The 27,529-nt window shown below is 42.1% G+C and overlaps 1 protein-coding gene across 9 annotated transcripts in view; it reads right to left on the reverse strand.

The window, feature by feature from the left end:
• OBSCN (obscurin, cytoskeletal calmodulin and titin-interacting RhoGEF) overlaps positions 1-27,529 on the reverse strand; it is a 246,317-nt gene that overhangs the window by 23,990 nt on the left and 194,798 nt on the right. For 8 of the 9 annotated variants that reach the window (XM_081344177.1, XM_081344174.1, XM_081344173.1 and 5 more), the window contains 14 exons: positions 23,546-23,660; positions 22,928-23,064; positions 21,945-22,057; positions 21,117-21,285; positions 19,081-19,162; positions 18,737-18,937; positions 17,594-17,654; positions 17,139-17,216; positions 12,608-12,780; positions 11,163-11,189; positions 9,882-10,034; positions 8,086-8,131; positions 7,322-7,399; positions 789-3,963 (listed from right to left, as the gene is read on the reverse strand). In XM_081344177.1, the coding sequence (XP_081200303.1) occupies positions 789-3,963; positions 7,322-7,399; positions 8,086-8,131; positions 9,882-10,034; positions 11,163-11,189; positions 12,608-12,780; positions 17,139-17,216; positions 17,594-17,654; positions 18,737-18,937; positions 19,081-19,162; positions 21,117-21,285; positions 21,945-22,057; positions 22,928-23,064; positions 23,546-23,660 (4,608 nt within the window). The remainder of the gene's footprint in view (positions 1-788; positions 3,964-7,321; positions 7,400-8,085; positions 8,132-9,881; positions 10,035-11,162; positions 11,190-12,607; positions 12,781-17,138; positions 17,217-17,593; positions 17,655-18,736; positions 18,938-19,080; positions 19,163-21,116; positions 21,286-21,944; positions 22,058-22,927; positions 23,065-23,545; positions 23,661-27,529) is intronic. The other variant, XR_014028536.1, reaches the window with a different exon arrangement.

Below are 27,529 nucleotides of genomic sequence, written 5' to 3' on the forward strand. Positions count from 1 at the left end.
CTTTGAGGGGGATCTTGAAGCAGACCCCACAAAGATTCCAGAAATGTTACTTTATAGTTGTAGGATGTGACAACAGACTCTTAAAAGCATCCCAGGTTATCTCTCTATCCAGTATCTAGCCATTATTTTGAGGTTCTTCCTCATCATTTCTTAATTTAACATGTAAATAAATATATTTCCCCTTTCCCACTACTGAGTTATGGCTTGGTCTACCCTAACATCCATTTATGCACATAGGATATCTCTACTTCTGTTAATGATCCTGGGAATATTTGTAGTGTGGACATTTCTGGTGGCTAGCTTAATGTTGGAGGTTTAGTTGTGATGAAACACCTAAAGTAGACTGGGGCAACTAAACAAAACTGAAATTATAGAAAATTACAAAGTTGGAAAGGGACCTTGGAGGTCTTCCAGTCCAACCCCCTTCTCAAGCAGGAGACCTTATATCATTCCGGACAAATGGCTGTCCAATCTCTTCTGGAGAGAAGCCGTTCCACTAATTAATTGCTCTCACAGATGGGAAATTTCTCCTTCATTCTGGAATTCTGGTCAATAAGAACCCATATCAAAAATATTTACAGGAGCGGAATAGTTAAATCTATCAGAAAAATGACTGTGTTGTTCGTAGTTGCATTCAGAGGGAACTGCAACGGCCTTTCAGATGCCTAGAGTACCATTTTTGGTTTGGTCTCATGTCCTAACCTCATTCTCCTACAGAAGGATTTTTTTTTAACAAAAATTTCCTATATTTTCTTCGGCTCATGTCAGTCAAGGAAGCTAATCATTACCTGTTCTGGTGTCTTCACTGGACAGTTTTCTGGTCAACATCTTTGAGAACTGAGCTACGGATGCCTTCATCCTCTTCCTCAGACTGAGTTCCACCTGCTCCATGGACTGAGAGCGGACAACCGGCTTGAAAAGTCCTAAGGCACTCTGGAGAGAACTCTTCCTCTTCCTCGTTGGATCTGATGGGACATCATACTGGGACCCCATGGGTAGATCACCTTCCGAGTCGGACCTTTTCCCTATCCGTGGTGCTACAACTGGTCCTAGACCTACCTCCTCCTTGAGGGCACCTGTTTTGCCCACCTCGGGCAAATTATCCTCCCCGAGACGTATTTTTTTCTCCTGCTGAGAAGGAAATTTGGAGTCAGGTGGCCTTTTGCTGGGCAAATTCTCAGGAGCTTTCCTGAAGCTCAGGAACTCAAACGGAGAGTAGACAATGTCATAGAGTTCATGAAAGTTGAGGAAAGCTGGTTCCACCTCCGTGATGTCAAATTTGGAGGTCTTGCTGTCAGGACGAGGCATCTCCGAGAGATCCTGGATCTGCACCAGGGCAATTTCGTACATTCGGCTACTTCCTGGATAATCCAAGCCTTGGCCTTCATAAAGCGAAGACATCCTCGCTTTCTTGCTCAGGTAAGACTGAAGACTGAAATAGTCTTCTTCTCCAGGGTAGATAATATCGGCTTCTGAAGGATCTGCTAGGCCAATGCCACCTTCTCTCTTGCCTCTGCGCACCAGATACCTGCTTTTCGGTCTCACTGCTTGGCCGGGTGACTTTTGATGGACCACCTCACCTTGGGGTGAAACAGGTCCTGATTCTGGCCAAGGAGGTGTTGCTTTTGATCGGTAAGCCATCTCCTCTGCTAAGTTCTCCAGAACGTGAACCTCTGTGTCCCTGTAGGGTTGGTGATCCTGGCTTCTGCCTTCTCCAATGGAATATGGTCTTTTCTTTACAGTTATGGGGACTTTTTCTCCAGAGGTTCCAAACGGTCTCATTTTTGCTTGAGAATAGCCTGCTATGGCAGGTGTTTGGCCCTTGAGGACCTCACCAGGAGGAGATGGCAAGTGGTGGTAGAGCTCATACTTTTCAGCTTCAAAGAAGGACATCAGATCTGCTTGGGCTTGAGGAGGACGCTGAACCTCTCTGAGAAGAGACTCTCCTTCTGGGTAAGAGGAGGACTTTGGAAGTGAAGCCATCTGGGTTTCTCCACAAAGTACAGGTACTGAGGTGGCCCCTGGTTGGAGAGATGCTTGAATCAGAGCAGCAGCACTCCTTGGGGTGGTAGGAGATGGTCTTCTGTAAAGAGGAGATTCTCGTTGGGATGGGTGCTGGCTTCCTCTCAGGGCGACCATCTCTGGATGAACAGGACCTTCACCTTTTGCAACAGGTAGCTTCCTTTCCAGGTGTGCAACAGGCAACTGATGTAAAGGCTTCTGCTTTGCACTCTCAGAGATTGAAGGTATGGCCATTTTTGCTTGAGGGATCTCCAACTCCTCCAGACCTTTCTTCTCTAGCATGGCTGACTTGGTCAAGCAGGATATTGAGGGTTTCTGGGATGGAATTTGCTGATCCTCAAGGATAGAGGAGGCACAAATGTCAGGGTGTAAAATAGGATCACCTAAACCTCTACTCTCCACCATTTGTGTCCCAGGATAAATCAAGGATGGATGGCCTTCATGCACTGCTACAGTCTGTAGGTCTTTGGGACTCTTGTCTGGACCACCGGCAAGCTGTTTCTCAGCCTGAACCTGGGTGATGTGAAAAGGAACAGCTTTCAGAAGTTGAAGACTTTCTTCGGATTGAGGTTGATGTCCTTCAACACTCTTGGGAGAACTTGGGGTTATCTCACGGGACAGTTTTTCCTCCTTGCTCTCCTGAGACACTAGGTTTAGGGTCTCTGATGGTGCCACTCTCAAAACAGAGCTTTTCCCCTTTGGAAAAATGGTTCCTCCATCCCTGTGAGGAGAAGACATGGATGCCTGCTCCTCCTCAACATCACTTTTTGGAGGCAACCCCGAAGCAAAACCAGATTGCCGAGCTTCTAGAATCAGATCTTGTCTGCCTTGAGGAGATCTTCCCACAAAACGTGGCACCTTCGTTTTCTGAGGTAAATCCTCTTTTTCAGAGCCCCGTGCCAAAATCAAGAACTTCTTGTCCTGCTCAGGGCCCAACTTGGATCTTTCCTTGTCATCCAGTGGGACTAACCTTGAGTGTTCTTCAGAAAAACCCTCCCTAGCTTTTGCTGCTGGTGTTTTTTCGTCCCTCAGATGAGTTCCTTCTGCCGAACCACCCTGCGGCATTGTGTCCATGTCTTCTTCTGCAATATCCTGCTCCTCAGCAAAGCTCCTAGCTCGTATTCTGTAGTCGTCCAAGGAACGGCTCCTGGCGGATACTTGAAAAGTCACCTTGGGTGATTTCTGAGCAGTATCAAAAGAAGCTGATTTGATGATTGGGGGTCCATAACTTCCTTCTCGTCCCTTCCCCAATTCTGCATCCGCCAAGGGTCCTCCTTGTTCACCAAACCGTTCTAGCAAGGGTTCCCGTAGACCAGTTAAAGCAGACTTTGAGTATCCGGCTTTCCTGTAAGATCTCTTAGCTCTTTCTAATTGTTTCCTTTGCCCTTTGCCTGGCGATGAGGGAAAATCGGTCAGATTTTCCGATGGGTGGCTGTAAAAGGTACTTTTGATGACACTGTGTCTCGGAACACAACCTGGAGATCTCTCCATTCTTCCTTCCTCTGGAGGCAACAATCCAGCTTGATCTTGCAGTGAAGCCAACTCAAACAATGTTCTTCCATGGGCATCAACTTCTGAGATTTCTCGGTCTCGGACAGGATGTCCATCCAACTGTCCCTTCACTGAAGGTTCCTTCAACCTTCTGGTTTTGATGGGTGGCATGGAGTCTTTAGGAAGTTTGAATTCATCTTCAAATACTTCATCTTCTTGATCGTTTGATCCTTCCAGCACAGACAGACGAACTTCCGGAATCGGTCCAAAAGGTTTTTTCCCAGACGAGACCAAAATTTCGTTGTCCGAAGATGACCCACTGGTGCTGGAGGAACTGCTCTCTTCGATCAATTGTCTGGAGATGCCAAGTGAGGTGTTCTTGTGATTCTTTTCCAGAATTTCTGGGATGGGTCTCATTACAAGCAATGACTTATAGCTCATAAGAGACCGCTGGACATGAAAGGAATAAAGGAAGATTAAAACAGCAGAAAAGAGAAAACTTAGGCCAGCCCAAACAGAATATGATAGAACCTAGAATCATGGGGTTGGAAGGGACATGGAAGGTCATCTAGTCCAACCCCCTGCTCATGAAGGAGACCCTCTACCATTCCCAGACAAATGGTTGTCCAATCTAGTGATGTTGCATCCCAAAATGCTGCTATTATATCATTGCAGTGAAAACAACGATTTTACCTCAAGTAATTTTGCAAAAAATCTGCAATACAGGTGGTCCTCGAGTTACAACTATTCTTTTAGTGACCTTTCTAAGTTACAACGGCAATGAAAAAGGTGACATTTTTCACATTTATGACTGTTGCAGTATCCTCATGGTCATGTGATCAAAGTTCAGCTGACTTCCAGTTTGCCATCACAGCATCTGCAGACGCAGCAAGGCAAGTTCCATCCTCTGTGTCCAAATTCACCCCGCTGGGGGACCCTGGAAAGGTTTGAAAGTTGCCCTGTAGGGGCAACGAGCCAGGAGGGGACCTCCGCTTGATTGTGGGAGGGTGCCAGCCTTTCTGCTTGATCCAGAGCACCCCTCCAAACCAACGGGGGAAAGACCGGCCATAGCAATATGGCTCATCACTAAGCTGCTGACAGCCAAAGTCAAAGCAACACGGATGAACCTGGATGAGATCTGATCTTCTCTGTAAGACTTTAAATATGTTTTCCTGCAAAAGCTGCCCAAAGTATTTTTCCCCCTGTGAGGAGAGAGGGAAGGGAATTTCTAGCCCATCATCTAAGAACAGCGGTGACTGACTACCCAGAGGAAACAGAGCAATTATAAGAACAACTTTAATCTAACTGGATGCATATACTTTTGAAATTTGGATACTAAAAGCTTTCCTATTTTTACTGGAGACGTTGGTTTTTATCTAAAAAGAAAAGAAACAAACCTTGAAAAACTATTATAACAACTTTGGACTTAAAAGGTTTTAAATGGCATCGGTGACATCTTGTGGTGAAGTATGGTATTACAGCTTGTTATTGACTAAAAAAGACTTGGCTTGAAGCTAGAAAAAATTCTAGAAAAAACTCTTTTGACCTTGACAGATACACCTATGAAAAACTCAGCTGTAAAGAAGGAACTTCAGGGCAGCATATCTGGCCTGTTTGAACTATGAAGGTAAATCTTTACTGACTTTCAGAGTTATATGTGGGCAATTGCTTTCCTATTTCTTTACATGAGAAGCATCTGTTATTACATGAGATGATGGAATACTTTGGACTATAAATTCTTACTTGGCAAACAATTTCCACTATAAAAACTACCTACAACATGTGAAATAGATGTCCCATATCTAGTTATAAAAAACAAAAAACTATTTTTAATGTTTGATTTTATAGTCTTCAACTTAACACATTATCAAGAGAATATGGATGAAGATCAGGAAAAAATCCTTTCTATGTTGAAATCAATACACGAAACCATTCTTTCAGCTTGTAACAAAATAAGATGCAACATAAAGGAACAAGATGGCAGCTTAGATATACAAACCCAGATCTTGACTACAACCAAAGAACTAACAATGCAGAAAGTAACAGGAGAAGTGGAACAACTAATTACTAAGACAGAGGACCCAATTGACCAACAGATCCAGCCAACAGAAAAATCAGAAAAGGGAGTGACAACATTGAAAATGGAAAAGACTTTTTACATAAATCAGAAAATATTTGAGGAAAAGGAAGAAGAACAGATTAAAAGGAAGATCAGGACAATTGTGGGAAATTGGAGTAACATGGAGGCAATTAAATGAACACAAGTGGGCTAGTTCTTCCAAAAAAAACTTTAACCAAATGGTCTTTCTTATTCCAAACAATATATATAATAATAGAGGGAGAACTGTTTGAGGATTCAAATGTACTGACATGGAAGGTCAGTTGGCAAAGGAAGAAAGCCAGAGTAAGGCTGAAAGAAACTAGGGTTTTGATCTATTAGAGGGGATTTTATACTGCTGATTAGAGGGTTGAATATGATGAAAAATAGATAATTTTTAGAAGATAAAGTAACACTATAATTGAATAGGTAAGAGGTGTAATAAGACTAACAGCCTTTTGGTTTAATATGGTAAAAAATAGATAACTTTTAGAATATATTATATGCAAATAGATAAGATGTGTATTTAAAATATTAGATTTTGTTATGAAAAGGGAAAAATGTAGAAGTTGAGATGAGGGAAACTTTGGTCACCTAAAGCTTGGAAATTATAAATACCAAATGTTAATTTGAATATTGATGGGAAATTAAAGCCGGGGAAAAAAGCATTAACAGGACATTGATTGTATATAAGGATTGAATGCAAACACAATTAAGATATGTATAATCTAAAAATTACTGATAAATGTAACAAAGATGGTTTTTACTTAGTTGATAATAATAATAACTATATTAGCCTAATATGAGATAGTAGATATTAAGGGAAAAAGAGAGAAAATATCTGTTGTTGTAACCTGAGATTTGTGCTAAAGATTTATGTATGTTATTGAATTATTGATTACCCAGTCACCACATTGCTTTTAAATGTTTAATTGTAAAATTAGAAAATTAATAAAATATTATACATAAAAAAAGTTCAGCTGGCTCAACAACTTACTCATATTTATGACGGTGTCCCAGGGTCATGTGATCCCCTTTTGTGACCTTCTGACAAGCAAAGTCAATGGGGAAGCCAGATTCACTTAACCAGTGTGTGACTAGCTTAACAACTGCAATGATTCGCTTAACCACTGTGGCAAAGAAGGTCATAAAATGGGGCAGAACTCATTTAACATTTGTCTGGCTTAGCAATGGAAATTTTGGGGCTGAACTGGGGTCGTAAGTCAAGGACTACCTGTATTAGTGAAATGGGCAGCATAGAATTCTGATACATAAAAATACATAAATAAACAATGAGTCCTTAGAAGCCATGCTTCTCAACCTTAGCAATATTAAGACATGTAGACTTCAACTCCCAGAATTCCACAGTCAGCCAAGCTGGCTAAGGAATTCTGGGAGTTGAAGTCCACAGGTCTTAAAAGTTGCCAGGTTGAGAAATACTACCTTAGGGTTGTTCTATTAATACAGGGATGTGGGACAAGAAATCTTGGAACAACATTTAAGCCATTTAAATATGCAGTTAAAATCTAAATTATTCTCTTTCCACGTTTGCCAGCTTCCTTAGGAATAAACAGCAGGGTTTGTATTGCATACATTCTATCTCTGAAATAAAAATTTAAAACATGCATAACAGTGCATAGAACAGACCCCAAAACATTGACACTAGTGAAGCCAAAATAATTGTGCATCAGGGTACAGCTTCTTACCCACCTGCCATTTGCTTCGGGATACAAAAAAGCTGAGAGATTTTGTCTCGATAAAATGAGCTTCTTCAGGCGGTGGCTTGTGCTGAAAAGGAATATATCAGTTTGAAAATAAATGTTGGGTCACATCTTCAAACACCAACCAAATAACCCAATTTATTTGAAAACCAGGGAATCTTGCATTCATCTGGAATTGTTCATTTTGGGGGGCAGGAACAAGCCACCAAGGAGAAACTTCCTGACAGTGAGAACAATTAACCAGTGGAACAGAAGTTGCCTCCAGAAGCTGTGAATGCTCCAACACTGGAGGTTTTTTAAGAAGAGACTGGGCAGCCATTTGTCTGGAATGGTATAGGGTTTCCTGCCTGAGCAAGGGGTTGGACTAGATGACCTCCAAGGTCCCTTCCAACTTCTTCCTATTATTATTATTATTATTATTATTATTATTATTATTATTATTATTATTATTATTATTATTATTATTATTATTATTATTATTATTTCAAAAGACACCGCTATTCTTTTTGTATTCTTGCTATAAATTACGTATTCTGGGAGAAGCCGACACTTTGATATAGCAAAGGCATTCACCAAATTAGGGAGCTTAAAAATTTTAAACGGCAATTGTAACTGTGCAATCAGACCCCTGTCCCTGTCCTGTTGGGCTGCCATTTTGACTTGTTTGACCTCTCTACCCTCACAGGAGTCCAGATGAAGGGGGAAAAGGAGATGAGGATCAAAATCTGATTCTTCCCGTCTTTCAAAACTTACAGAGAACCAGGGATGAGATAGGCATTCCATCACACTTGGCCTGGTTCTGTAAAGAGAAACAATAAACTAGGTTTCACCTGATATGTCAAGATATAGCTATGCATGAAAATAAATTTTCAACAACTCTGGAAAGAACTGATCTTGTACAGAAAGGTGGTTTAATATGGTAACTGGTAAGAAACTTACTTGGGGGGAGAATTCAGGCTGGGATCATAAGCACTCTGTTCATGCTCTGAAATCTCTTCTCCGGCAGCTTTTTGTCATCCAATACTATATGCCTTGACCCATTCCACTTTTGGACCTAATTGTCCACCTCTGAAAAATCTCCACCCCAATGTTGCTCTATCACACTTTTAAAATTTTTAAAAGTTAAATTATTCGGTTTTTAATGTTTTATTATACTGATTAAACTGTACACTATCCAGAACCCCTTCTGTCAGGGAGATGGTCAGTTAAGGTTTGATATATCAGTCAATCAATCAGTCAAACAATCAATCATACAGACTTCCAAATTTCAAGAATTTTCCAGGATAATGGACTTTGGAGAAGCATATTGATAGAAGAGAATATTTGTAGCTCAGGGTTGAAGAAAGGGGTCGTTGGTTTTCTTACGGACGTTTCATGACCCAACTAGGTAACATCATCAGGGCTAGAAGGGAGTGGGGTTGGAGGAGGAGGAGGAGGAGGAGGAGGAGGAGGAGGAGGAGAAGGAGGAGGATTGTGAGGTCCTTGGTGCTCTATGAGTCGGTTTGTTTTCTTGCAGACGTTTCATGACCCAACTAGGCAACATCATCAGGGCTAGAAGGGAGTGGGGTTGGAGGAGGAGGAGGAGGAGGATTGTGGGGTCCTTGGTGCTCTCTGAGCTGGTTTGTTTTCTTGCAGACATTTCATGACCCAACTAGGTAACATCATCATTGCCAGAAGAGAGTGGCTCTGATTTTATATAATAGCAGCTTTCCCTGTCAGGATTGATGGAAGTGGTCTTGGTCATAAACAATTGCCTGATCAAGGAACCACCAAGATCGCTCCCACCAACTCTGATAGGGGCAAGATGCTAGTATATAAAATCAGAGCCACTCTCTTCTGGCACTGATGGTGTTACCTAGTTGGGTCATGAAACGTCTGCAAGAAAACTGCCAAGCTCAGAGAGCACCAGGGACCTCACAGTCCTCCTCCTCCTCCCCTGGACAAACCCCTCTCCCTTCTAAAACTGATGATGTTCCCCAGTTGGGTTATTTAATGTCTGCAAGAAAACCACCAAACTCAGAGACCACTGAGGACCCCACACTCCTCCTCCTTTTCCCAAATACTATTCCCTTCTAGCACTTGTTGTGTACTGGGTTCGTTGCTTTAATGAAGAGACGAGGCGAGTGAGTTCAGTCAGAAACATTCTTTATTGGCTTGCAGGAACCGAACAGGGAAACAGGGCTGTGAATGCAGCTATTTATACCCTGGCCTCTAGGTGGCAGCCAATAGGTTTGAAGCAACCTATTGCCGCCCTAGAGGCAGCCAATGGCAGTGCTGGAGACGGGTTGTCTGAGGAGCTGGGAGCCGTTAGCCAGCTCCCTGCTTAAGCAACCTTCCAGCATTCAAACCCACGGGGTACACTCAGTAAAACAAGGCCCAATACATTACAGCACTGATAATGTTACCTAGCTGGGTCATGCAACTTCTGCAAGAAAACCACCAAGCTCAGAGAGCACCAAGAATTCTAGAGACTGGTGGCTTTTCCAAACCCCCTCTGTCCCTCAAGTCTATATCCCTCTTCTAAAATCCTGAAGTATTCATCCACTCACGTAGGAGCTGGCTGAAGAATCTTTTCGATAAAATCCTTTGCTTCTTTGCTCAAATGACCCCAGTCGGAGCTGTTCCACGAAATGATCCCATTCTGGACGTTAAGCAGGGTTGCTCGGTCATTTTCCCCAGCAAAGGGAGACTTGCAGGTCAAGCTGATCATTTGGGGGGCGGGGCGGAAAAAAGGACAAAACTTTAAACTGTTTGTATCGACGCAAACCAAGTCGCCAAGAAATATATGCAAAGAAAAGTCAGAGGATGGCCATTTGTGGGTGATAAAGACTTACAGGTAATCCTCAACTTACAATCATTTGTTTAGTGACTGTTTAAAGTTGCAACGGCACTTAAAAGATGGCTTATGACCGTTTTTCACATTTACGACCGTTGCAGCATTCCCCACGGTCACGTGGTCAAAATTCAGAGGCTTGGCAACTGGCTCGTATTTATGACGGTTGCAATGTCCTGGGGTCATGTGATCCCATTTTGCAATCTTCTGACAAGCAAAGTCAAGGGGGGAAGCCAGATTCATTTAACAACTGCAGTGATTCACTTAACAACAGTGGCAAGAAAGATTGTAAAATGAGGCCAAACCCACTTAACAACTGTCTTGCTTAGCAACAGAAGTTTTGGGCTCAATTGGAGTCCTAGTTCGAGGACTTAAATGTGTGATACGACAAACTTTTATGTTTATGTTTATGTTTATTGGACTTATATACCGTCCTTCTCCCATAGGACTCAGGGCGGTTCACAAGGAATTTAAAATAACAATACACATTACAAAAGTTAAGAACAATTAAAATTAATTAAATTTAGTCCTTGAATAAAATAAAACCCCTATTAAACTCCAATTAAAACCCAATTAAATAAAATTACAAATTAAAACTCTCAGTCCTGGCCAGAAAGCTCAAAGAGCCAGGTCTTCAGGTCCCGGCGGAATGAACGAAGGTCAGGGGCAATCCTGAGTTCTACGGGCAGCTGGTTCCAAAGGGCAGGTGCACCCACAGAGAAGGCCCTCCCCCTGGGTGTTACCCGCCGGCAATCCTTGACCGGTGGTACCCTGAGGAGGCCCTCCCTGTGGGAGCGCACAGGACGATGGGAAATTGATGCTGGCAGCAGATGCTCCCTCAGATAATCTGGGGCCATGCCATTTAGGGCTTTATAGGTCATCACCAGCACCTTGAATCTCACCCAGAGGGCAACTGGAAGAAGTTGCCAAGGTTAGACACTCCTACCATAGAGCAACCTAAAAATAATGTGGGAGCGCAAAGGCCCCATATACTTACCTTAAATAGCTAATAACGCCAACTGGCCTACAAGAAAAGAAACAAACATTAGAAAAGAATTGCAGTGCCCATAAAAAGCCTTGATAGACCAACCTTCCCTGGTTTGGTGCCCTGAAACAGAGTTTCTCAACTTGGCAAATTTAAGATGGGTGGCCAGAATTCCCAAGCCAGCATTTCCAGGTTGCCAAGGTTGAGCAACTCAACTCTACCCTGAAGGAGGAGCTGATTTCTTCTACTGTGAGAAGAATCTTCCATTGTTCCTTCATTTCTGAACAGGCTTGGCTGAAAATAGGAAGCCACGAACCAGTAAATTCTGGAGATCAATTCCAAAACACAAAAGATTAAACCATGGAATAGTGATGGACTTTGGACATGTTCAAGGCGGGACACCTTATACCATCCCTGTCAAATGGTTGTCCGGTCTCTTCTTGAAAACCTCCAGTGTTGGAGCATTCACCACTTCTGGAGGCAGGTGGTTCCACTGGTTAATTGTTCAAACTGTCAAGAAGTTCCTCCTTAGTTCTAGGTTGCTTCTCTCTCCTCGATTAGTTTCCATCGGTTGCTTCTTGTTCTGCCTTCAGGTGCTCTGGAAAATAGCTTGACTCCCTCTTCTTTGGGGCAACCCCTCAGATACTGGAAGGCCACTATCATACCCCCACCCCCAGTCCTTCTGGAGGCATTGATCAAGAAATTTCTTCTTATTTCCACGTTGGATCTTCCTCTGATGAGCTTCCACCCATTTTTTTTCTTATGCCCTCTGGTGTTTTGGATAATAGATTGATCCCCTCTTCTCTGTGACAAATATCGGAAGGAGGTTATCATATGACACCCTGACTCTTCTCTTTGATAAACTAGACCAGGGCTAGGCAACCTTGGCTCTTTTATGACTCGTGGACTTCAACTCCCAGAATTCCTAAGCCAGCCATGCTGAGGGGAAAGGGAGAGGTTTCCAAGCTGAGCCATGCTGGCTCTGGAATTCTGGGAGTTGAAGTCCACGAGTCATAAAAGAGCCAAGGTTGCCTACCCCTGTTCTAAAGTGTTGGCTGCTCCTTCTAGTTAAATGTCATCTGCGAATTTGATGAGTTCCTTTTCTATCCTCTCGTCTAGATCACTTATGAAGATGTTGAAAAAGACTGAACCTTGTGGCATCCCACTGCATGCAGATGTATTCCACGGAAGAGCACACATTGAGTGTGGCTGGTCAGCCATTTTGAATCCATCTGGTGGTGGTGCTTTCTACCCTCCATTGTTCTATCTTACCAAGGTTGAGGTCTACTTCATCAAATGCCTTACTGAAGTCTAAGCATATTATATCCACAGCATTTTGTTGGTCCACTAATTTAGGGTTAACCTTCTCAGTTCTCCACTGATCTTCATGAAGGTTCACCAAAAGCAGCAAGGAAGAGCAAACCAAGAAGGAATGAGAAGTGAGAGGATTCATTTACCAGATGTCCGAGGCCGTTGATACTGGGGACCGGGACAGAATTTCTGGTGGGACAAATTCTGGAGATCCGTAAGTGCTGTACTGAGGCTCCAATGGATTTATCCTTTGGGCGAAGCCAAAATCGCAGATCTTAATGTCATCCCTGTCAGGGTGGACCATCAAAATGTTTGAGGGCTGCAGAAGTGGAAAGAGAAAGGAACATTGGTAGGGAAAAGAATCAAGGCATAAAACCTGTCGGTGAACAAGGGAACTCAACATGGTTTTCCTTGCTGAAATTCTGAGATACAGGATAGTCCTCAACTTACCACCACAACTGCATCTTAACTTCAGCATTAATCTATTCAATGCTACACAATCCAGTGTGTTTTTCCCCGTCTTCTTCCCCTCATGTTTTCATTTTCTCAACATTAAACAAATAAAATTCTTACTGCTATTAATACATACAGAATTAGATATACACATCCTCTTCATATTTATCTAGTGTTATACAAATAACAATAGTATCAATTTATAACCTCTTTTTTAAAAAAAACAAATTTTATTGGTTTTCCAGTTTTACATTTAAATATTTGGAAAGCAGTGTGGTGATTGGGTAATCAATAGTTCAATAACAAAATCTTCAGTACATATCTCAGATTGCATCATCAAAAATTCTTCTCTATTTCCCTTAACATTTGCTATATCTTATTTAAGCTAGTACACTTCTAGTTATAGCACGTTCAATTAAAACATTTATCAATATATTTTTACTTATACATATCCGTGTGCTGTTTTTAAATCTTACCTAATTTTTAACTACAATATTCCAATTTAACCCTTAATATCCATAGTATTTAAATTTCAGGTAACCCAAATTTCCTTTATTTCACTACATAAAAACTGTCATATCTAAAATACAGATATTACTTACTTACATACATTCTTATTTTATTTCATAAACATTTTCTATTTCTCCTTCTAGTACCTCACCACATACTAATATCATAATATACTAATATAACATAATATCCTTTATTGTCTCGGTCCATCTTTTATATTATAGTTCAAAACTGTATCCTAATAGTTAATTTTCATTTCCCTTATAAATCTAAATCCTAAATATTAAACCAATTAGTCTCTTTTTTATCATTTTCTACAATATTTAAATCTATATTCATATTTCCCTTTATCTCAAAACCTCCCTTTAGCCCATTAATTGAGACTTTAGGCTCTTCTATCATAAACCGAAAAACCAATTTTTAAAATCTAACTCTAGCTTTCTTTTTATGCCAACCAGGCTTCCATACCAGTCATCAGATGGATCCCCCTTCATTCCTGTACATGTTACCTGACTCAAAGGAGACCATCTAATTATCAATTTTCCAAAGGAACTAGCCCATTTATAATCATTAAATTCCCTGGTGGCTCAAATCTCCATGTTTGGTTTGGTATATTTATCTTCAATTCAGTCTGGTCTTCTTCCTCAGGTTTTATCTGGTTTAAGTAAAAAGTCGTGTCCAATGTTGTAGTTGTTTGTCTAGATATTCAATATGCTGTACTAGTTGATCCTTAGCACCCTCCATCTTGGTATTGCTTTCTTCCGCTTCTATCTATCTATCTATCTATCTATCTATCTATCTATCTATCTATCTATCTATCTATCTATCATCTATCTATCTATCTATCTATCTATCTATCTATCTATCTATCTATCTTCTATCTATTTATTCTATCTATCTATCTATTTATTCTATCTATCTATCTATATCTATCTATCTATCTATCTCTATCTATCTATCTATCTATCTATCTATCTATCTATCTATCTATCTATCATCTATCTATCTATCATCTATCTATCTATCTATCTATCTATCATCTATCTATTTATTCTATCTATCTATCTATTTTATCTATCTATCTAGCTATCTATCTATCTATCATCTATCTATCTATCTATCTATCTATCATCTATCTATTTATTCTATCTATCTATCTATTTATTCTATCTATCTATCTATATCTATCTATCTATCTATCTATCTATCTATCATCTATCTATCTATCATCTATCTATCTATCTATCTATCTATCTATCTATCTATCTATCTATCATCTATCTATTTATTCTATCTATCTATCTATTTTATCTATCTATCTATCTATCTATCTATCTATCATCTATCTATCTATCTATCATCTATCTATTTATTCTATCTATCTATCTATTTATTCTATCTATCTATCTATATCTATCTATCTATCTATCTATCTATCATCTATCTATTTATTCTATCTATCTATCTATTTTATCTATCTATCTATCTATCTATCTATCTATCATCTATCTATCTATCTATCTATCATCTATCTATTTATTCTATCTATCTATCTATTTATTCTATCTATCTATCTATATCTATCTATCTATCTATCTATCTATCTATCTATCTATCTATCTATCTATCTATCTATCTATCTATCTATTTATTTATTTTTGGGACTTATATGCCGCCCTATCTCCCGAAGGACTCAGGGCGGCTAACAACAATAAAAACAACAATACAAAAGTTAAAAGAAATTAAATAAACAGCCCCAATAAATAAGTTAAACTAAACAATTAAAATTAAAAAAACATTTTAAAAAAAACCCTGTCGTCAGTCCTGGTCAGCCTGATGAAAAAGGAAAGTTTTAAGGCGAAAGGACCGGAGATCTGGGGCCATCCGGAGCTCAAGGGGGAGTTGGTTCCACAGGGCTGGCGCTCCCACAGAGAAGGCCCTCCCCCTGGGGGGTCGCACGCTGACATTGTCTGGCCGACGGCACCCTGAGGAGGCCTTCTCTGTGTGAGCGCACCGGGCGATGGGAAGTTGTTCCCAGCAGCAGACGGTCCTGCAAGTATCCCGGGCCTAGGCCATGCAGGGCTTTAAAGGTAAGTACCAGCACCTTAAATATTACTTTTGGGTTGTAAGTTCTTTAATTGCAGTCAGGGATTGGCTGTCAAAGTTCTCAGTAGATTGGGCTTGTTGATCTTTAAAATCCTCTGTCGTGATATTAAATTCTTGCTCTTCTGTTGCTTCTTGGATTGTAAGTTCTCAGGCTTAAGCAATTAGGCTTTTATCCAATTTAAATTCTTTTTCAACTTTTAACAAGTAGATGAGGTAATAGGTCCCCATAGAAATAGGATCTTTTTGAGATCCCAAATATCAAAAGTGCAAGTCCAATTGTAGTTGTTCTTTTAGTTGTTCTTCTTAGTTGTTTTAGTTGTTCTTTTCAGGGCTTTATTTCCTCAAGGTAGTCAAGAGCCTTGGTGGAGCAGTGGGCTAACGCCTCCTTAAGTAACACCAGCTGCCTGCAATTAGTGCAGGTTCGAGTCCCACCAGGCTCAAGGTTGACTCAGCCTTCCATCCTTCCGAGGTAGGTAAAATGAGGACCCAGATTGTTGGGGGCAATTAAGCTGACTTTGTAATAATGCTGCTTGGGGTGTGTGTGTGTGAAAGCCCTAATAAGCAGGCATATACATAGAATGAAGGCTATTGCTATTGTGCTTTAGATTGTAAGCCGCCCTGAGTCTTCGGAGAAGGGCGGGATATAAATGGAATTAAAATAAATAAATAAAATAAAATAAACACTGCCATTTTGAAGGGGGGGGAGAAATTTCAAGAAGCTTTCACAGGAAAATACTTGGGATACAAAAAAGGTAAGTTTTCACCCAATTCCTCCGCAGTGCTTTCGTTGTGCTTGGTAATAATTTTGGCCACAGCTGTTAGCGGCTTAGTGATCGGCCACGTTAATGGCTGATCTTTTCTATGTTGGTCCAAAGAGCTGCCCCAGATCAAATGGAAGGGCTGCCGCCCTTCTGCGATCAGTCGGGGGTCCTCTTCACACTGGTTGCCCCTCCAGGGTGACTTTTGACCCTTTTCAGAGTCCCTTGGCGAGAGAAAACCGGGCAGCGGAGAGAGCGATCACCCTGCACGTCCCACAGCCCCGCGATTGCAAACCAGAAGCAATTTATAACCTCTTTTCTAACCACTTCATATTTAACTTGTACTTGCAATTAAAGTCTCCTTATTAAATCAATGTCCTGTTTTTCGAGCTCTTAAATTTAATTTCCCATCAGTATTCAAAATATTTTTGTCAGTTATGATTTTCTCAAAGTTAGTTATGTGTAGCTGAAATTTTCATTTACACAAGCCATGCTAATGTTTTTATAATTCCCTTATCAAAAGAAAGAGCGCTATTCTAATTATAAATCATATCTTTCTTATTATAAAAATCTATTTGTATCTATGTGTTATCTATTCTTTTGTCCATATTCAAGCAAATATTGGCTCATATAATACTCCATCTGGTACGTCAGCTCTTCTGGTTTTTGAGTCTAACTCTAGCTTTCTTCCTTTGCCAATTAGCTTTCCAGGCCAAAGTAATTAAATCATCAACAAATTGTGTTTTGTAAATACTGCTTGGAATGGGAAAAACAATTTAAGTAGGGTATTTTTTAAAGCAAGACTAGAAACTAAAATAGGCACGAGCACCCAATGTTTATAAAAATTTACCTTGATGTCCAAATGTAGTATTTCATTGCTGTGAAGGTACAAGATCCCCTCTAGAAGTTGCTTGATATAGAATCTGACCTATTTCAGCAGGGGAAAAAACATAAAGTTATGGAAGTCACATAGAAAAGCAATCATAGAACAGGTTTGTCTAGACTTCGCAACCACTTGCCCCCCAAAAAATCAGTCTGTCTCTCCCCCCACACACACACTCAATTTGCTTTCTGCATGGTGTTAAAAAATGAAGTTTTTACTTCATTCACTTCTCTTGAACAAATATTCTCTTCTATCAGTACTGAGAACTACATTTGGAGCCAGCTGGGGATAAATGGAAGTTGAGTCTACAACATCAGAAAAAAAATTGAGCTGGGGAAGGAGGTTTGGCTGAATTCAACTATCCTTGTTTGTCTTAAATTCTTTAGATCCTCTCCCTAAAGTGCACGAGGAAGGAATCCCACCTCTGCTTCCGTCACCCTGTTCTTCTTGTAGAGGCGATCCAGAAGCTCTTCATTGGAACATCTAATCCATTAAGGAATATGGACCAAGCCTTCGAGTTGGGCAAGCAAGGAATCTAGAATCAAAAAATCCTTCAAAAATTCACTCTCCCCATCTGGCCAAACAATTCAGGCTGAGGAAGAGGGACTGGCCCAAGACGTTTGATACCCCCTAACTTCAAGATGGGACTTGAAGAACCGATAGAATATGTGTAGCTTCAGTTGAGCTGTGGAGTCCTTGATGGTTTCTGAGCTTGGTCGTTTTCTTGCAGACGTCTCATGACCCAACTAGGAAACATCATCAGTGCTAGAGTGGGCTGGGGTTCTAGCTTCTAACATTGATGATGTTACCTAGTTTGGTCATGAAACATCTGTCAGAATATTACCAAGATCAGAAAGCCCCAAGGCTCCCACAGTCTTTCCCTCTTCCTCCTTGTCATCCTCCTCCTCCTCCCTGCAACTTCACTCCCTTCTAGCAATGATGATACTACCTAGTTAGGTCATGAAAGATTTGCAAGAAAACAACCAAACTTAGACAGCATCAAGAACCCCACAGTTCTCCTCCTCCTCCTCCTCTCCACAAACCTTACTCCCTTCTGGCACTGATGATGTTACCTAGCTGGGTCATAATATGTCTGCAAGAAAGAGCATCAAGGACCCCATAGTCCTTCTCCTCCTCCTCCTCTTCCTCCTCCTCTTCCTTGCAACTCCCCTCCCTTCTAGAGCTAATGGTATTCCCTAGTTGGGTCATGAAGGTTCTGCAAGAAAACCACCAGCACAGGGAGCACTGAGGACTCCACTGTTCAACCCTGAGCTACAAATATTCTCTTCTGTCAGTTTACACCATACTGAGAAACAGGCGTGGGAGAAAAAAAACCTCAAAATAACCCCACCTTGACGGTGTTTAAAGTAAGATGGGATAGAAACCAACTTGGAGAAGCTTTCGAGATTCTAGCAGTAGACCTTACAAACAGCAAAGGAGCATTTGTGGTGCCTGTTTCTTGATCTAGCCCACCTTGCCAAGGCAGGAACACTAAGGACTAGTGTCTTAACACCATCTCCTTTCATATCTTTCTTTATTCCTCTTTTTAGGGGCAAAAAGGATACAGTTCCAAAACAAGAATTAAGGTTTTCCGGGTTTCAAACTGGTCCAGCAGTTGAGTGATTCGATCGTGGGAAAGCCGGACTAGAATATCTCTCTCCCGATAAGCTTGTTCTCTCGTTCGACTTCGCAGCGGGATGAACTTTGCTGCACAAGCCACACGGTTGGCTTTATGGATGACTCTCTTGAGAACGCTGAAGGAGCCCCTGAAAACCGTTAAATATTCAGAGAATGAAGGGGTAAGTTCGAATCTTGAGTTTGGGGGGGAAAAGGTTCCCCTGGTGTTGTACTTCCCCCCCTCCCCCCAAAATAATAGTAGATGCTAAGGGGGTAAAAAAATCACTTTTACCTTCCTATTTCCTGTTTAACCTCATAGAAAGAATGCAGTTTCCTTCGTGGGCTTCGCTTCTTCGCCACTTGACTTTTCTTGTCTACAATAATCAGAATATGAACCCGAGTGGTGACAATGACGTATGAGAAGATCTGAAAGAAATGCTATTTGCCTTCCAAGCAAGAACCCGGTAGGACCATCAAATACAGGTAGTCCTCGACGTACGACCACAATGGAGCCTGAAATGTCTGTTGCTAAGCAAGACAGTTGTTAACTGAGTTTTGCCCCATTTTAGGACCTTTCTTGCCACACTTGTTAAGTGAATCCCTGCAGGGACGTGGTTGTTCAGCGAATCTGGCTTCCCCATTGACTCTGCTTGTCAGGAGATGACAAAAGGGGGAATCCCATGAAGCAGGACAACCGTCATGAATAAGAGCCAGTCAGCAACTGACTCATAATACGAAATACGAAATAAACTGACTCATAGATATGAATCAGGTAGAAGAAGCTTCTTGGGTCAAAAGCAAAACCTTTTCAATGGAAAAAAACCCAAGAAAGTCCAGTTGCTTTTTGGAAAAAGCATATTTGGGATAACCATGACCTGGGTGATTGAGAACCTCCATAGACCTTTAGCCTGGGAGCTGGAGAAAAAGACAAAATACCTGCAAATAGAAATAGAACGACTGTAAGGGACCATGGAGGTTTTCTATCTAAACCCTTGACCAGGCAGGAGACTCTATCCCAGTCCCGACTCTTCTTAAAAACTTCCAGTTGTAGGCATGTTTCCTCAGTCCCTCTTGAAGTACACGCTCTGCATGTCCCTGTCTTGGATGGCAAAGCTCAGACAGGGACTACAGAGGAAGGGTACAGAGTGCGCTTGAGATAACATGCGAAAAACAAGATCTTAAATTAGAAAGATAAGCTTATGGAATGCAGGAAACCGGAACATATGTTAATCCTTGTGTTAATTGAAAGGGATAAGCAATAGATAAGGAAAAACAACCAATTTCGGGATGGCATGTAAACTGCTAATGTTTAACTGCTAAAGCTATTGTTTAAGACATACATATATGAGTGAATGTTAACCAATAAAGAACTGCTCAAGATTCGTGTGAGTCTCCTTTCATACTACATCCAGTGTTGGAGCATTCACAGCTTCTGGAGGCAGGTAGTTCCACTGGTTAATTGTTCTAACTGTCAGGAAGTTTCTCCTTAGTTCCAGGTTGCTTCTCTCCTTGATTAGTTTCCATCCATTGCTTCTTGTCCTGCCTTCGGGCGCTTTGGAGAAGAGCTTGACTCCTTCTTCTCTGGGGCAGCCCCTCAAATATTGGAAGACAGTTAAAATGTTCCCTCCTAATTCTTCTCTGTGATACACTAGACCCATGGTGGCGAACCTATGGCACGCGTGCCACAGGCGGCACACAGCGGCCTCTCTGTGGGCACACGCACCATCGCCCAGGTCCCAGGCCTTCAGCTGGGTTTTATAAAACCTTTTCGCTTTTTCGCCATGTGCAAAAAAAAAAAAGGTTCAATCAATCAATTTCAATTTCTTGCAGGGAAAAAAAAGATCTCGCAAAGTTGGAATTGACTGATCGAACTTTTTAGTCCCACCCAGTCTGCCTTTACCACCGAAGCCATGCCCAGCCAATGGGCCACACTCAGCCAATGGGCCACACCCACCCAATGGGCATTGCCCACCCAGCACCCGACGATACATAAGTGGGTTTTGGGTTGCAGGTTAGGCACTCGGTCTCTAAAAGGTTTGCCATCACTGGACTAGACATACCTAGTTCCTGCAATTGTTCCTCATACAAGGTCAACTTAGGAAGGAAGGAAGGAAGGAAGGAAGGAAGGAAGGAAGGAAGGAAGGAAGGAAGGAAGGAAGGAAGGAAGGAAGGAAGAAGGGAAAGGATGGGAAGAGGGTGAGACAGAACAGAGGAAGGAAGGAAGGAAGGAAGGAAGGAAGGAAGGAAGGAAGGAAGGAAGGAAGGAAGGAAGGAAGGAAGGAAGGAAAATAAAGAATGAATGAGAAGAAAGCCACCAAGCCAACATACCTTCCTGTACCACCAGCTCTGCTTTGCAGACCACCTCCCCTCCGGCGTTTTTAGCCATGCAGGTGTAGACCCCGCCATCTTCGGCCTGAGCGTTGTACAGGATCAGAGAGTAGCTGGTGCCTTCGTTGGACTGGCAGATCCTTTCGCTGTCCAGCAACAAGGAAATGCCCTGGAAGGAAGGAGAGAGGAGAGCAGGTAAAATCAGGTAGTTGGCCGGAATTTCAGCCCTTCGCCTGGACTTCAGCCAGGTGCAGCCCCCGTTCTCGAACTCTTGGTCTAAGAATGTGTCTCTGGGGAAGGTTTGCCCCAAGACAAAAGAAGGAGTTATGATGTGGTATTTATAAACACAGCAGGTCCTCGACTTACAAGAGAAAGGGAGGTCGCAAAAAGGGAAATGCATGGTTCTGGGACACTGCAACCGTCATGAATACAAGTTACAAGCCATTGTAACAATGGCCCCGAAAAAAGGGACTTGTCTTTATGACGGTTGCGGTGTCCCAGAATCATGCATTTCCCTTTTTGCGGCCTCCTGATCAGCAAAGTCGGTGGGGAAGCCAGATTCACTTAACAACGGTGTGACTAACTTAACTGCAGGGATTCACTTAACAACTGTGGCGAGAAGGACAAAAAAGTGGGACAAAACTCACTTAATAACTGCCTGGCGTAGCAATGGAAATTTTGGGCTCTGTTGCGGTCGTGTGTTGAGGACTACCTGTAATTATTTCCTCCAAAATAGTGTGTAATTTTTTCTACCCGGAGTTGAATAAAGGGGTCCGTAGAGCTTCCTTTGTTTATTTCCACCTAGGTTTGGGTGTCTCTTTGACCTACCTTAAACCATCCGATAAGCGGCTGAGGATTGCCTTCAATCGTGGCCTGGAACTTGGCCATTTCCCCACACCGAACGTGGACATCCTCAAGAGGGACCTGCATGTACGGTGGACCTAATAAAAGAAAAATGTGAAGTGCAATTGGACAGATACAGAGCTTGGTTATTTTCTTGCAGATGTTTCATGACCCAAGTAGGTAAGATCATCAGTAAGGTTTGTGGAATGGGGGAGGAGGAGGAGGAGGAGGGAGAGGAAGAGAAAGGGGAAGGTGAAGGGGAAGGGGAAGGGGAGGAGGGGGGGAAGGAAGGAGGAGGGAAGGAGGAGAAGAGGGAAGGAGGAGGAGGATTATGGGGTCTTAACTGAGCTTAATTGCTTTCTTGCAGGTCTTTCGTCACCCATCTAAGTAACATTATCACTGCTAGAGGGGTGTGGGGTTTGCTGTCATACATAAAAGACTAACAGACCACTGTAAAAGGGAAGATTGCCTCAGGAAGCTGTGTGTATGTTTCTGCCTGTGTTGTTGTTTTTGTGGGTGTGTTTCTGTGTGTGTTCTTCTGATTGCAACCTTAATTTGTTCAACTCCTACAAAATAATTAAAAGCATCAGATTGATTGGGCTGCCTCCATGTCTGCCTCCATGTCTGTCGCAAGGTGTTATTGCATCATATGTATTACAACACCAAGGCACTGTCTGCTATTTTGTGTCTTTAACTGTGCCCTCGATTCCAAAAGGCAGCACAATCCGCACTGCCCCTCTCCCTTCTCTGCAAATGCTAAAGGGAGGGGGGGGATTAACTAGGTAGCCTTATAATCCTGCAAATCTGAACATCTAGAAGCACAGTTCAATCTAGCCTTGAAGATTCACTTTATTTTGATCCACATGGAGTCACAGAAGTAGAATAGTAATAGAGTTGAAAGGAACCCTGGAGGTCATCTAGTCCAACCCCTCGCCTTGATGCCACGTCAACAGATAAAAATCTCTTACTTGCGACACTCTTTTCTGCTTTTTTATCGACATGGGGTCTCTCCGAAATGCCCTCAGCGGCTTCCCCGGCTAAATCCAAAATTTCCTCTGTTCTTTCATTCTTGAACCACGGCATCTCCGCCATAATTTCGAGGACCCTTGACGATCCAAACCAAGAAGTAGAATTACGGCCAGGAATGAGGAGATGGAGTAATCAAACTTCAGAGACGTGTAGTCCTCAACTTACGACCCAAATTGAGCTCCAAATTTCCATTGCCAAGTGAGACATTGTTAAGTGAGTTTTATCCCCATTTTATGAACTTTATCACCACAGTTGTTAAGTGAATCGCTGCAGTTGTTAAGTGAGTCACATGGTTGTTAAGCGAATCTGGCTTCCCCCATTGACTTTGCTTGTCAGAAGGTTGCAAAAGGGAATCAGGTGATCCTGGGACACTGCAACCGTCGTAAATATGAGTCAGTGGCCAAGTGTCTGAATTTTGATCACTTGACCAACGGTCGCAAGTGTGAAAAATGGTCATGTCACTTTTTTCATTGCCGTTATAACTGCAAACAGTCACTAAATGAATGGGTTGCAAGTCAAGGACTACCTGTAGATTTAAATAAATTCAACAAACTTACTTGGCGGGGAGAACAGCACGTTCAGACATGCTTTCATCTTGGGGAATAATGTCTGTTTGCCTGGAAAATGTGTCACTTTCTCCTTCAGTTTTGCCAGCCGGCGCCTGCAGTTCAGCTAGTCACAAAAATAGAAATATTTAGATTAGTTGCTGCTAGAAATAGAGTTTTTAATCAGTTGATGTCTCAGCCCTAGAGAAGAATACTGCAGTGTTTTTAAACTCAACGCTGATAATGTCCTTCATTCTCTTTTAAACAAAAAAATCAAGGTTTTCTCATTTCGCTTTTAAATTCTACTGTGTTTGCATTTTTTGCATTTTATTTCTTTTTAATTGCTTTGCTACTTGCTGATCACAGAGCGTATTTACTGAAAATTGATTAAAAGAGTGCTGTAAACCAAATCTGTCTTTTAAAAAAGGGATTAAATATAATATAAAATAAATTAGCAGCCTATTAAGTTGGGTCTATTGATTAAGGCACCAGGCTAAAAACTAGGAGACGGTGAATTCTAGTCCCACTTTAACCATGAAAGCTGGCTGGGAGACTTTGGGCCAATCACCAGGAGACAGTGAGTTCTAGTCCCACTTTAACCATAAAAGCCAGCTGGGAGACTTTGGGCCAATCACCAGGAGACAGTGAGTTCTAGTCCCACTTTAACCATGAAAGCTGGCTGGGAGACTTTGGGCCAATCACCAGGAGACAGTGAGTTCTAGTCCCACTTTAACCATAAAAGCCAGCTGGGAGACTTTGGGCCAATCACCAGGAGACGGTGAGTTCTAGTCCCACTTTAACCATGAAAGCTGGCTGGGAGACTTTGGGCCAATCACCAGGAGACAGTGAGTTCTAGTCCCACTTTAACCATGAAAGCTGGCTGGGAGACTTTGGGCCAATCACCAGGAGACAGTGAATTCTAGTCCCACTTTAACCATGAAAGCCGGCTGGGAGACTTTGGGCCAATCACCAGGAGACGGTGAGTTGTAGTCCCACTTTAACCATAAAAGCCGGCTGGGAGACTGGGCCAATCACCAGGAGACGGTGAGTTCTAGTCCCACTTTAACCATGAAAGCTGGCTGGGAGACTTTGGGCCAATCACCAGGAGACGGTGAGTTCTAGTCCCACTTTAACCATGAAAGCTGGCTGGGAGACTTTGGGCCAATCACCAGGAGACAGTGAGTTCTAGTCCCACTTTAACCATGAAAGCTGGCTGGGAGACTTTGGGCCAATCACCAGGAGACGGTGAGTTCTAGTCCCACTTTAACCATGAAAGCCGGCTGGGAGACTTTGGGCCAATCACCAGGAGACGGTGAGTTCTAGTCCCACTTTAACCATGAAAGCTGGCTGGGAGACTTTGGGCCAATCACCAGGAGACGGTGAGTTCTAGTCCCACCTTAGGTTGGTTTGGTGACCTTGCACCAGTCCTCTCTCTCAACTTAAACCACCTCACAGGATTGTTGTGATGGAAAAAACAGGAGGAAGAAGGATTATAAAATACGTTCACCACTTTGAGTTTATAAACATAATAAAGGTGGGATATAAATAAATAATGAGAAGGGAGGGAGGGAGGAAAGGAAAGGAAAGGAAAGGAAAGGAAAGGAAAGGAAAGGAAAGGAAAGGAAAGGAAAGGAAAGGAAAGGAAAGGAAAGGAAAGGAAAGGAAAGGAAAGGAAAGGAAGGGAAGGGAAAGGAAAGGAAAGGAAAGGAAAGGAAAGGAAAGGAAAGGAAAGGAAAGGAAAGGAAAGGAAAGGAAAGGAAAGGAAAGGAAAGGAAAGGAAAGGAAAGGAAAAATGATAGAAGGAAGGAAGGAAAGGAAAGGAAAGGAAAGGAAAGGAAAGGAAAGGAAAGGAAAGGAAAGAAAAGGAAAGGAAAGGAAAGGAAAGGAAAAATGATAGAAGGAAGGAAGGAAAGGAAAGGAAAGGAAAGGAAAGGAAAGAAAAGGAAAGGAAAGGAAAGGAAAGGAAAGGAAAGGAAAGGAAAGGAAAGGAAAGGAAAGGAAAGGAAAGGAAAGGAAAGGAAAGGAAAGGAAAGGAAAGGAATTATTCTTGGATTTCCTGGATATTTCTTTACCCTTCTCTATTTCACAAGAAATATTGTGTGTATCATCTGCTGTTTAGCTGCAACCATCACTATGCAAAGAAATAATGTCCATCGTTGGTCCATCTATCATAACCAACTGCATGTAGGGCAGAAAGCCACGCCCACTGCCCCAAATAACAAGACCGAAGAGTGGAACAAAGGAGCAATAAACGAAGGCTGCTCCGTGGCCTTCCATGTCTGATGCTGCAGAAGAAATCTTACTTCCATGAGATTGTCCAAGAAGACGGAGAGACGAACATGTCCTCTATTACCACAAGAACATTCTTCCACAATGGATCTCCACATCTGCATCAAAAGTGCTTCTGGACACCTTCAGGGCTTTCCCAATTTCCACTTTAGGTGGAATTACAATTCATTGGATATCCTGGATATCCTATCCCAAAAATCAAGATGGTGGCCGCCACATGGATAGCATCAAAGGTTTTCCCGTTGTTTTTTTAAATGAGCATTGTGTCTGCAATATGCTTTTAAAAAAAAGTGGGCATCAGTCATATCTTCATGGCTAGCATCTTGGTTTTTGGGGGCACTATCAGCCATCCTGAAACTTCCTGAAATTTCTGCAGGAAGTTTCAGAGAAATGACCATCGGCTCAGAAGAAGGGTGTTCTAAAACTCAATAAGGAAGAGCTATGTAGAAGATCATCAACCTAAGAAGACTTTTGTTGGCCCGCCCATCAACCAGATACCTCTTCCTCTATTAATCCCGTGAAGTTGATTGCCGCAGACATAGGGACCTCCAACCTGGACAGTCACGAGGAGTCAACACGAAGACTTCTTAGCAGGCCTACAACACTACCCCAACTGACAAACGTTTTTGGATGAGGACTATCAAGCTAGACAGATTTCTGAGCTCTCCAACCTGAAGAGGGTCTACTGATCTGGGACGTGATGGCTCAGTGGGTTAGGACGCTGAGCTTGTTGATCAGAAGATCGGCAGTTTGCAAGGTCGAATCCCAAGTGCCGCATAACAGAGTGAGCGCCTGTTACTCGTCCCAGCTTCTGCCAACCTAGCAGTTCAAAAGCATGTAAAAATGCAAGTAGAAAAATAGGGACCACTACGGTGGGAAGGTAACAGCACTCCGTGCGCCTTTGGCCACACGACCACGGAGGCGTCCTTGGACAAGCACTGGCTCTTCGGCTTTGAAACGGAGATGAGCACCGGCCCCTAGAGTCGGAAACGACTAGCACGCATGTGCGGGGGAACCTTATGGATCTGTAGAACATCTAAAGTTGGATGTTCTTGAGAAGCAGTTGGGCATCCCTTAAGGAAGTGTTCTACTGGAAGCATCTTTTGAGTTGTGGAGTCTCCAAATGGAAAAGGATCCAAGATTTTAATTTGTAACCACCGGGGGTAGAAAGTTATGCTTTGGTGTAGACTTCACGAAACATGGCCCTCTTTTTTAATAATAGGAGAAAAGGTTATAAAAAGAGATATTACAGTAAAACTAGGAGGACATGTCTGACCTGGATGTAGATTTGAAGGGTTTACTTAGCAACACTTTTCTAGAAGTGGATTACCTTTCCCAGATTGGTTTAACAGATCTTGAGTAGATCCCCAGATCAACACTGCAGATGGAGCAGTATCTTTTCCTACCCAGAAGGACAACAGATTAGTTTGTTCTTGAGTTTAATCTATTGTTAATACTCCTCATCTCACTTTACAGGTAGGCCTTGACTTACAACCGGTCACTTAGCGATCATTCAAAGACCCCAAAACAGGAACAGGTAGTCCTCGACTTATAACCATTTGTTTAGTGACTGTCCAAAGTTACAACAGTGCCGAAAAAGTGACTTATGACTGTTTTTCACACTTACAACAGTTGCAGAATCTGCATGGGCACATGATCCAAATTCGGACACTTGGCAACTGGCTCGTATTAATGACGGTTTCAGGG

The sequence above is a fragment of the Vipera berus genome, assembly GCF_964194415.1.
Source record: "Vipera berus genome assembly, chromosome: Z".
Lineage (NCBI taxonomy): Eukaryota > Metazoa > Chordata > Lepidosauria > Squamata > Viperidae > Vipera > Vipera berus.